Genomic DNA, 12,347 nt, shown 5'->3' with positions numbered 1-12,347 from the left:
AAAATGCTGTGTGGTGTTTGAGGAAGATCCTGTGGGAGAACCACAATATAGGACCTCAGGGTTCTGGAGCAAGGCCATGCCATCTGCAGCAGAGAATTGTGTGTCTTTTAAAAACCAATTTGTATATTACTGGTTCCTGGTAAATGTAGAATAATGAATTACAGGACACTACATCACCATACGGCCAGAACTGCCCATTATGATCTGGATCCAAATGGACCCGCAAAGTATAAGGACAAGCAGGCCTAGGAAAAATGTATTGTAAGATAGAAGTGTGACATCCAGAGCCAAACACAAACAGGACCAGAGGTATGAGCAACGTGCATAAACAGGTAGCAGGTAGCCCAGACTGCCCCTGTCCCCAGCATCCAAACAGTTGCACTCATGGCCCTTCCTCAGCTCACACCTATAGCTCCCTGGGGAATCTGGTATGACCAGCTGAAGGAGGAGAGAAAAGGTCACATTTTGTTTACAGATGGGTTGGCTTGGTATATAGGCAAGTTAAAAATAGACAGAGGCGGCTTTACAGCCACACTTTGGAGTGGTTTTGAAAGACAGTGGTGAGAGAAAGTCCTCCCAAAGGGCAGAGCTGCAGGGGGTACACATGGTCATCCACTTCGTGTGGAAAGAGAGGTGGCCTGAGGCTAGACTTATATAGAATCACAGGCAATAGTGATTTCCTGATCATCTTTTGTTCCTGAAATGAAAAATATTCAAAGATCAAGAGCAAAAAGTTCTGGGATGCAAACAGCAACTTTAGCCTGAGAAGTGAATGGTAACCAAGGGCTCAGACCACTCCTGAAAGAGACCGTGGGTCATGTCATCAGGTACGTCACTGAGATCAGCAGAGGTGGGAGGTCGGAGTGAAGAGAATCTAGAATGGATATGTGTACATACAGGACTGGGCATGAAGTATAAAAATCTTTGTATCATGGCCAGGCGCGGTGGCTCACGCCTGTAATCCCAGCACTTTGGGAGGCCGAGGCAGGTAGATCACAAGGTCAGGAGATCAAGACCATCCTGGCTAACACAGTGAAACCTCATCTCTACTAAAAATACAAAACATTAGCCGGGCGTCGTGGCGGGCGCCTGTAGTCCCAGCTACTCAGGAGGCTGAGGCGGGAGAATGGCATGAACCCGGGAGTCAGAGCTTGCAGTGAGCCGAGATCACGCCACTGCACTCTAACCTGGGTGACAGAGCGAGACACTGTCTCAGAAAAAAAAAAAAAGAGAGAAAAAAGAAAAAGGAAAAAAATCTTTGTATCACATGTTAATGCCTACCAGAAAGCATCCACCAAAGAAAAGGCACTAAATAACCAACAAAATGGCTCAACCAGTTTGGCTCAACAAAACGATTGAGCCAAAATGACTGAGTCTCAGTCATCAGCCACCCCACTGCTGGCACGATGGACACAAGAATGAACTGACCGTGGTAACAGAGATAGAGGCCACCCATGAGGCCAATAGCATGGACCCCGAGGCTTATCTAGCTCCCATCATTAACAAATGCCCAACCTGACAGCAGCTGACACTAATACTGTCCCCACAAGATGGCACAATTCCTCAAGGAGACCAACTAGTCACTTAGTGGCAAATTAATTACATCTGATTCTTTCACTCTTTGGAGGGTCAGTGGTCTATTCTTATAGGAATAGACATATTTGAGGTATGAGTGTGCCTTTCTTGCCTGCAGGGCCTCCATTAGCACCATAATCCAGAGAATTATAGAGTGCTTAATTATCTAGCAAAGATCACATCCTGCCAGACAAAGGTGCCCACTTTACAGCAAAGCAGGCCCAGGAGTGGGCCTGTGATCATGCAATCCCCTGGTCATATCACATACCACACCACTCAGAAGCTGGTGGACTTACAGAATGTTATAATGGGCTGCTGAGGACAGAGCTGAGGTGCCAGTTAAATGCAAAACTTTGTGAGAATGGGGTGCTATCCTCCAGGAAGCAGTATATACATTCAATCAAAGACTTTCATATAGCATTATGTTCCCAATAGGAAGAATACCTGGGTCTGGGAACCAAGGAATAAAGGCAAGAATTACCACACTTACCATCACCGCCATTGACCAACTGGGGGCTTTGTGCATCTTGTCTCCACAGTTGTAGACTCTGCAGGGTTCGTTATCTTGGTCTCCAAAGGACTATACTTTCACCAGGGGCAAGCAAGAGTCCCATGGAATTATAAACCAGAGCTGTTGCCTGGTGTACACTGGGTTCTTTGTGTCTAGGAACTAGCAAGAAAGAGTCAGAATCCACAAGAGTAATTGACCCTGATCATTCCGAGGAAGTAGGGCTGCTATTACTATAATGTGGGCAGGGAGGAAGATGTGTAGAACCCACATAACCTACTGGGGTACCTCTTATTTTTTGCCTTTTTTGGTTTCTTTTTTAAGAGAGGGTCTCTCTTTGTCACTTAGGCTAGAGTGCAGTGGTGCAATCATGGCTAACTGCAGCCTCAACCTCTCCCTGTGTTGCCCAGGCTCATCTCAAACTCCTGGCCTCAAGCAATCCTCCTGCCTTGACCTCCCAAAGTGCTGGGATTACAGGAGTGAGCCACCATGTCCAGCCTGCCTCTTGTGACAGTAGGGATAAAAATGGCAACTTTTGCCTGAGAAACAAAAGGTAACCAGGGGCTCAGACCACTCCTGAAAGACAGTGTGGGACATGTCATCCAGTAAGTCTCCGAGACCAGCAGAGGTGGGAGGTCAAGGTAAAGGGAATCTAAAATGGATAGGAAGGGGGCCAAGGGTAAGTTTCAACTACAGCCCCAAGATCAACTGCAAGGGTAGGAGCTGTAGTTTTTCCCATTAACTTCCTCTTCTAAGTTTTCTCTCAAGAATAGGGACCCACTGAAATGTTTAAGGAGCCACTCCTGGAGTGTATATGGAACATAGATCTAAGAGGTGCAAGTATGTACTCTGAAAGACACAGAGATGAGTTTCCCAGAACCCTTGTCAAGGAAGGTCTTGCTACCTGGCTGTAAAGAATGTAGTCAGAAGATACCTCCTCCTGATAGCACATAACTGTCAGATCCTTCTGTGTCTGCCTTAGCTACAGAAAACTGTCTCACCTAAGTGTATGCCCTTCCTGGGCAATATATAGTAGGGGACCAAGCAAGGCAGAATATAATGGCCCAGCCATTTATACTGAAATCAGGGGCACTGTGACAGGTCACATTCACTCCAGTTCAACTTCTACCTCTGTTCACCCCTGCTTCCCCTCCCTTCCTTGTATGGATATCGATCCCTAACAAACACTTGTACCCCACACTCACTGTCTTAAGTCTGCTTCTGATGAACCCAACTGTGTCAGCATTTCTGCTATCACACATTTATTTCATAAATAGATAAATCCTGCATGATAGTTGGTACTGGCACAAGAATACTTGTTTTTAAAATTTCTTGTACTCCAAAAATACAATTTGATCACAGCACAACAAATGCATGGTAAAGAAGCTGGTTTCTAGAGTTTTAAATGTACTTTGCAGCCTTCACTATATGGTCTACTTTTATTCTTACTGTCTCCTAGTCTTCAACCTTAAGTTTAAAAAATTATATTTTTACTGTACCAAAAAAAGCCAAAAAATTGCTTCCAATATAATTTCTGTCTTCCCTGGAATACAGAATTGAGTCATTGCAATTAACAGAGTGGGAGGAAATCAGTCTCTTCTGGTGGAAACAAGTTCCTATTGGTCACCTGCCTCAGCTCTTTAATGGGAAGGCCATTTTTTGGTTTCAGTTACGGTAAATCTCTCTGGATTTCAGCCAAATTCTTTCAGAGTTCAAAAGTACAAAGCTCTTCAGGAGGTTTATTCTTTTGAAATATTTTTTCAGAGGTTAAAAATTAAATTTCAAAAGAATAGCTGGAGTGGAAAAGAGTTCTCAGCAGAGACAAAGACCCCGAACACCTCCAACATGAAGCTTCTTCATGTTTTCCTGTTATTTCTGTGCTTCCACTTAAGGTTTTGCAAGGTAAGTAATTCAACCTTTATGCAAACAATTTTAATTGATAATTTAAAGGTTGTAAAAACATAGAAAATAATCTTAAATATATAATTTTGATTTAAATATTACATAGTTCAGTTACAACAATGCCACTCTATAGTCAGCAACAAATGTTTTATGTTAATATCTTGATAAAAGTGATTTTTTAAAAATAGTTCTTTTTATGTGCTTATATATGCAGAGGCATTGAACTGAACAAGAGTTTTACTAATACAAGGCTGTGATTTACTGTAATTGTAGTAAATCAAAAATATTTACCAGGCTCCTCCTGTGTGTAAGGTACAGTGCTACAAAGACAGTGAGACTGATCTCTTCCTTCAACAGCCTCTTAGTACGCTCTATAGTTATAGAAAGGGGAAATAATAAGCAAATTTGAAACATCTGAAAACACAAAAGTGCAAGTTACAAGACAGTATATATTTAATTGTCAAAAGTGATACAAATATGTGGTAAAGGACTTTAATGAGAGGACAAATCACTTCATGCTGAGAGGTCATCAAGAGATTATAGATCAAGTAGGATTTGAGCTGAACATTTAATTCTGTATTACATGTGATCAGTGGTGAGAAAGAGGAGTGATTTCCAGCTTCTTTAGCCAGGAAAAGCAGCAAGTGCTACCATAGGAAGGCAGCAATGCACTAGGCCCCTCCAAATAAATGAATCCATTTGATCAGAATGAAGGCTTTGTGGGCTACAAAGGAACTCGAAACTGAAATGACATATTTTATTGAAGTTAGAGTGTCATCTATTAAGGTGAAAAATGTTTAAAATATTTTGGATACTTATTGATGATTGCCAACTTTGGTGGCAATCCAAAACTATCTTGTCTTAGTGCCAGCTTGTAGAAGAAAATATTTAAAGAAAACTACTTAAGAAAACACACTTTAAGATTCTTGTAACTTCTAAAATAGTTGCCATCATTGCAATGTTTATAATAGAGAATAAATGGAAATAACTAAATGCTTATTAATAAGACACTGGTTAAATTATTGTATATCCAAAATTGAACTATTACATAGCCATTGAAATGACATATTTATCTAAATAAAAAGTCCTTACTACAATTTTATTTTTATTGAAGAAAAACACACACACACATATGTATGTGTGTTTATATGCATATATATAAATGCATACTTATACCTACTTATATATATGACTAAAAGATCTTACAGTGTATGTATCAAACAGTTAATAGTTGCTATCATTGGCTAATAAGATTACTGGTGATTCTATTTTCTGTTTTCGGTTTTACTGAACCTACTCAGACAAGGAAACTAGGGGATTCAGAAAAGATGAAAAAGAAACCCATAGCACAGTGGGAGTGGCTGCTGGGGCCTTCTAATGGGAGGAATAACCAAAGGATGTTCAACAACAAGGAAGCTGACTAGGTGTGGGGGTTCACACATGTAATCCCAGTACTTTGGGAGGCTGAGGCAAGAGGATTGCTTGAGCCCAGGAGTTTGAGGCTGCGGGGAGCTCTGATCATGCCACTGTATTCCAGCCTGGGTGACACAGCAAGATCCTGTCTCAAAAAAAAAAAAAAAACAGAGAAGCCAAATATTTCAGTCAACATGATTACCTACTATAATTGTGCTGTGACGTAATCACCAACTGATACCCTAAATTTTATTTTACCCTAAAATTTTATTACAAACTCAGGCACATATGGGTGGCATTTTAGAGAGAAAGAACTGGGGTAATGTTAAGCAGAATGACGACATCCTGGAAACAAGGGTGGCACACAGGAGGGTGTGCAGTGCAAGTGATGGCAGCGGAAATGGCAGAGTAGGCCGATCCACCAAAACCAAAAACCAAAAATCCATTTCCACAAAAACCAAAGGGAAGCTGTCAGATCCAACTTTATTTAGAACTCTGGAAAACAGTCAAAGGTTTATAGCACCTAAGAAAATGTTGAATGAAGGAACAGGCAACTAAAAATGGTAGGAAAGCTTTGTAGCATTTTGTGTGTCTGTCTTTTGTGTCCTTGCCCCATACCCTCCCTAATTTGGCAGTGGTCTTGAAGGATATCTGTGTACATAAAATAGCCTTAACACAATAACAACAAATTTTGGTTTATTAAAACAAGTTCACACATTGTCATTAAAAAGGCATTTTGAAATTCACTGTATTCTCATTACCTTAGTTTGCAAATGTTAAAGCAATTTTCTTCTAAAAATACAAACTGTTTCTCTTACTATGCAGAATATTATCCTAATCACTTACCACACTTCTATCACCCTATCACTTATAATACTGTTGTAAACCAACCACTAAGTGGCCTTTCCACTTACCATTTCTTCATGTATCTTAGATTTCAGTTCCTTAATCTTCCATGGGAAAGTATATAAATCTGTCTATCTAATATGGAAGAAATTCTCCTAACTCTGGTGCAGCAACCACTGACCATGTACGTTTCTCACTCAGGGAGGGACCCTGTTCCCTAGCACTGGAAAGAACAGAGAAGACCTTATTCAAAAATAATGTGTTTGTCTTTTCTATCCTAAGGCCTTCCTGTAGGACAGACCCCAGGCACTTGTCTTGGTTTCACCTAGCTCAGAACTCAGAGCAGAAAAGCATTAATATTACAAAGCACAGGCATTGCAAGATTAATGAGCAATCTCAGCTGTCTGGGGCAAAGGATTACAGTGGAGGCACACAACAGAGCACCAAAGCATGGGGAAAAACTAAGATCCTATGGAAAATTAGGGCATTCGAAAGTGCCTGTGTGTATTGGGGAGTTTAGGAAGCCCCATACATGCTCAGGGCAGGATACATGCTCAGAAAGACCTCAGAAGACTCTGAGCCTGCACCTCTGGTGGTTGTCTAAGTTCAGTGCAAGTATGAAGTGAAGGCTAAGGTAGAGTTGCAAATGGCCTGGATGAGTGAGTGCCCAGGACAGAACCAATCTGCGAAGACTGGGAGAGATTTTGAGATTTTGATTTGTTTTTCTGGGTTTCTTTTTCTTCTCTCTCTCTCTCTCCTTTTGCATTGAAGGAAATCTCTGTCTAAATACTAGCCGAATATAAGTCAAAGGAACAGACTTCAAAGACCACATGTGATAAAGAATAGACTTGCCAAAAGTAGTTTAGAAAAGTCATCAAACAAACACCAAGCAACCAAAACAAACCCCAAGCAACCAAAACAAACCCCAAGCAGAAGGAAGAGTCTGATTTCAAGAGTTACTGTAAGAGTCAAAGTGTCAACCAAAAATTTTCAACCAAAAATTATGATGCATGCAAGATATGAGAAAGTATGGACCATTTACAGAAGAAATGAACATAATCTGTTCCAGAAGAACCACAAACTTTGGACTCACTAAACAAAGACTTAATGGTCTTTTTTTTTAAAAAAAAAACACTTTATCGAGTTATGATTGACATATAATAAACTATACATATTTAGTGTACATAACTTGATGAGTTTGAGTTTGGAGATTAGTATATGTCTGTGAAAATATCACAACATATGCCATAAATGTATTCACCACTTCCAAAAGTTTCCTCTCACTCTCTTTATTTATTATTTTGTGTGTGCATGTAACAACTCTTAACAAAGAAATTATGCTCTTAGCAAATTTTTAAGTATACAATACAGTATTATGAACAATAGGCACTATTCTGTAGCATAGATCTCTAAGAATTATACATCTTGACCTTTGACTAACACTTCCCTGTTTCCCCCTCACCCAGTCCTTGGCAACCACCATCCCACTCTCTGGTTCCATGAGTTTGACTATCTTAGATTCCTAATATAAGTTGTATTACGTGGTATTTATCCTCCTGTCCCTGCCTTGTTTCACTTAGATTAATGTCCTCTAGGTTCATCCATATTGCCACAAATGGCAGGATTTCCTTCTTTTTTAAGGCCAAATAATATTTCATTGCATGTATATACCACATTTTCTTTATCAATTCTTCCACAACTGTAGAAGAATTTCCCTTTCTGCATATCCTCAGCTACCTTTGTTACCTTTGGTTATTTTGACAATAACCATCCTAACTGGTGTGTGATTTTGATTTAAATTTCCCTAATGGTTAGTGATATTAAACACCTTTTCAAGTACCTATTGACCATTTACATATCTTATTTGAAGAAATGTCTATTCAGCTCCTTTGTCCACTTTTTAAAGTAGACTATTTGGTTCTTGGCTTTTGAGTTGTAGGAATTCCCTATGTATTTTAGATAGATATTAACTTCTTCCCAGATGTATGGTTTGCAAATATTTCTTCCATTGTATATGTTGTCTTTTTATTTTGCTGTGCAGAAGGTTTTTAGCTTGAGGTAGTCCCGCTTGTCTATTTTTGCTTTTGTTGCCTGTGCTTTTGTCGTCATAGTCAAGATATTATTGCCAAGACTAATGTCAAGAAGCTTATCCCTTATGTTTTATTCTAAAAGTTTTATGATTTCAGGTGTATGTGTAAGTCTTTAATCCATTTTGAGTTGATTTGTGTGTATGGGGTAATATAGGGGTCCAATTTCATTTTTTGCATGTGGATTTCCAGTTTTCCCATTACCACTTATTAGAAAGACTATTCTTCACCCATTGTATATTCTTGGCTCCCTTGTTGAAGAGCAGTTGACTATCTATGCATGGGTTTATCTCTGAACTTTCTACTTTGTTCCATGAATCTATATGTCTGTTTTTATGAGAGTACCATATTGTTTTGATTACTGCAGCTTTGTGATATTTTTTGAAATCAGGAAGTGTGATGCCTCTGGCTTTGTTCTTCTTGCTCAAAAAATTGTTTTGGCTATTTTGTGTCTTTTGAAATTCCATATAAATTTTAGAATTATATTTTCTATTTCTGTAAAAAAATGCCTTTGCAATTTTGGTAGGGATTCTATCAAATCTGTAGATTATTTGTAATAGTATAAACATTTAACAATATTAATTCTTTCAGTGAAGGAATGTGAGTTGTCTTGCCATTTCTTTGTGCCTACTTTAATTTCTTTCATCAGTGTTTTACAGTCTTCAGGGTATGAGTTTTTCACCTTGTTGGTTAAATTTATTTCTAAGTGCTTTATTCTTTTAACTGCTATTGTAAATGAGATTGTTTTGTTTTGTTAAAGACAGGGTTTTGCACTGTTGCCCAGGTGGGAATGCAATGGCAAATTATAGCCCACTGCAGTCTTCGCCTCCTGTGCTCAAGCTAACCTCCTACCCCAGCCTCTCAAGTAACCGTGACCAAAGGTGTGCACTACCATGCCAACTAATTTTATTTTTTTATAGTGATGGGACCTTGCTATGTTGCCCAGACTAGTCTCAAACTCCTGGCCTCAAAGGATCCTCCCACCGTGGCCTCTCAAAGCACTGGGATATAGGCATGAACTGTTGCACCTGGCCTGAGATGGTTTTCTTAAAATTCTTTCTAGGACAGTTCATTATTGATGTATAGAAACACCACTGATTTTTGTATGTTGTTTTTGTATCCTGCAGCTTTAATGTTGCTGTTTATCATCTTTTCATTTCAACTTGAATAAAACCTTTTATCATTTCTTGTAAGGCAGGTGATGTATTTCCTGTTTTGATTTATTAGGGAAAGTCTTTATCTCTCTTTCATTTTTAGAGGATAGTTTTTCTGGGTGTAATATTCTTGGTTGGCAGTGGTTTTGGGGTTTTTTGTTTCTTTGTTTTGACACTTTGAATATGTTATCCCACTCTTTCCTGGCCTGCAATGTTTCTGAAGAAGAAGAAATTTGAAGAATAAATCCACTGATAGTTTTATAGGGTTTTTTTTGTATATGACAAGTTGCTTTTCTTGTTCTTTCAAAATTGTCTTTTTGTCTTTGACATTTGACAATTTGATTATAATGTGTCTCAGTCTAGACCTTTTTAGGTTCGATATCTTTGTGATCCTTTTGGTCCTCATGAATCCAGATGTCCATTTCCTTCTCTAGATTTGAGATGTTTTCAGGCATTGTTAATTTAAATAAGCTTTCTTTCCTTTTCCCTTTCTCTTCTCCTTCTGTAAATAACATAATGCATCCATTCGTTTGCTTGATGGTATCCCACAAGTCCTGTAGTCTTTATACTTTTTCATTTTGTTCCTCTGACCATATAATTTCAAATAACCTGTCTTTGAGTTCACTGATTCTCTCTTCTGTTTGACTAAGTATGGTGTTTGAGCTCTCTACTGAATTTTTCAGTTCCTTTATTGTATTCTTTTCACCTCCAAAATTTCTCTTTGGTTCTTTTTTATGGTTTATGTTTGTTGAATATCTCATTTTGCTCATGAATTATTTTCCCCTAATTTTGTGTAGTTGTTTATCTGTGTCCTTTTATAGCTCTTTGAGCTTCTTTAAGATGTTACTTTGAATTCTTTGTCAAGCAATTTGTAGGTCTCCAATTCTTTAGAGTCACTTATTGGAGCTTTATTTGCTCCTTGGATAGTGTCTTTTTTCTTCATAATCCTTGTAGCCTGTATTAATGTCTGGATGTTTGAAGAAGCAGCCACCTCTTTCAGTCTTCACAGACTGACTTTGGCAGAAAAAGTCTTTCACAAATCAGTCAGCCAGAGATTCTGGGTGGACCAGCTGGCAAGGCCCGTGTGAACGGCTTGTTGCTTGAGACCATGTGTGGGTGGGCCTGGTGCCTGGTTCTACCAGTGGGCCCGGTGCTGTGGTCCACGGGCAGGCCTGGTGCCACCGTCACTGCATGGGTGGACAGTCTTGATGCCAGTGTCCAGGAGCAGGGTTGCTCTCTTTTTCCCCCACAAGAGAGCTCATGATCCAAAGGAATCTCTTTCAGCATCGTGTATGCTGTGTAGGGTAAAGGGTAACTCTATAAAGTGAAATTTATTTTCTTATCCTTTCAATTTTTTCTCATATCTTTGTTCCACTTGCATGCTGTAACCTCTCACCTTGATCCTGGAGCTCTCATAAAGGTATTTTTATTTGTAGATGGTTGTTACATTGGTGTTTCTGTGGGAAGACAAGTGCCGGGACATTTTGTTCCACCATCTTGCCAATGTCACACGCTTCAACTGTCTTAAATGTGCTCAGAGCTACAGGAAACCCTGATAATAATGTATAAACAAATATAGAATATTAATAAATAAATAGAATTTTTTTGGAGACAGAGTCTTGCTCTGTCACCCAAGCTGGAGTGCAGTGGCACAATCTTGGCTCACTGCAACCTCTGCCTCCCAGGTTCAAGCAATTCTCATGCCTCAGCCCCCTGAATAGCTGGAATTACAGGTGCCCACCACCACACCCAGCTAATTTTTGTATTTTTAGTAAAGATGGGGTTTCACCATGTTGGCCAGGCTGGTTTTGAACTCCTGAACCTCAAGTGATCCACCCACCTCACCCTCCCAAAGTGCTGGGATTACAGGTATGAGCCACCGTGACTGGCCAACAAATAGAAATTTTAAAAAGGAACTAGACAAAACTTCTGGAGTTGAAAAGCACAATAACAAACATGAAAAATTTTCTAATAGGTTTCAGTAGAAGATTTGAGCAGGCAGAAGAAATAGTCAACAAACTTGAAGATCAGTCCATTTAATTATTTATCCAGTATGAGAAGCAGAAAGAAAAAAGGATGACAAAGAATGAACAGAGCCTATGAGACTCGTGTGACACCATAAAGCATACCAAAATATATATAATGGAACCCCAGAAGGAGAAAATAAGAAAGTAAGAGAGAATATATGAAGAAATAATGGCTGAAAATTTTCCACATTTGATCAAATGCATGGGTGTCCACATTCAAAAAGCTCAATGCAATCCAAGAAGGATAAACACAAAAAGGTCCAAACCAAGACACATTATAATCAAATTGTCAAAACCAAGGATGAAGAAAGTCTTGAAAACAACAATGAGATTCCGTAAGATTAGCAGCAGCTTTCTCATCAGAAACCATGGAGGCCAGATGAAAATTTTATTTGTTGAAAGTAAAAAACTGTCAACCAAGAATTCTGTATCTGGCAAAACTATCCTTCACAAATGAAGGACAAATGAAGAAATTCACAGATAAATAGAGGCTGAAGGAGTTAGCTACTAATAGACCTGTCCTACAGGAAATGCACTACAAGTGGCTGGATGTGGTGGCTCATTGCCTATAATCCCAGCACTTTAGGGGAATGAGGCAGGAGGACTGCTTAAGCCCAGGAGTTCAAGACTATCCTGGAAAACACAGCAGGAGCCCATCTCTCTAAAAAATAAAATTAGCGAGGTGTAGTGGCATGTATCTGTAGTCTCAGCTACTCGGGAGGCTGAGGTGGGAGAATCACTTGAGCTCAGGAGTTCAAAACTGCAGTGAGCTCTGACTACACCACTTCATTCAAACCTGGGCAACTGAGTGAGATCATCTCTAAAATAAAATTAA

General features: G+C 39.3%; 1 protein-coding gene across 7 annotated transcripts in view; it reads left to right on the top strand.

Moving 5' to 3' along the window:
- CFI (complement factor I) overlaps positions 1-12,347 on the top strand; it is a 74,482-nt gene that overhangs the window by 9,582 nt on the left and 52,553 nt on the right. For 5 of the 7 annotated variants that reach the window (XM_003830012.5, XM_055111713.2, XM_008955383.4 and 2 more), the window contains exon 3: positions 3,848-3,985. The exons of the other annotated variants lie outside the window; for them this stretch is intronic. In XM_003830012.5, the coding sequence (XP_003830060.1) occupies positions 3,929-3,985 (57 nt within the window). In that variant the 5' untranslated portion in view covers positions 3,848-3,928. The remainder of the gene's footprint in view (positions 1-3,847; positions 3,986-12,347) is intronic. 7 annotated transcript variants of the gene reach the window in all.

This window comes from Pan paniscus, chromosome 3 (genome assembly GCF_029289425.2).
Source record: "Pan paniscus chromosome 3, NHGRI_mPanPan1-v2.0_pri, whole genome shotgun sequence".
NCBI lineage: Eukaryota > Metazoa > Chordata > Mammalia > Primates > Hominidae > Pan > Pan paniscus.
Note: the sequence above shows the minus strand (reverse complement) of the source record. Positions and strands in the feature narration are given on the sequence as shown.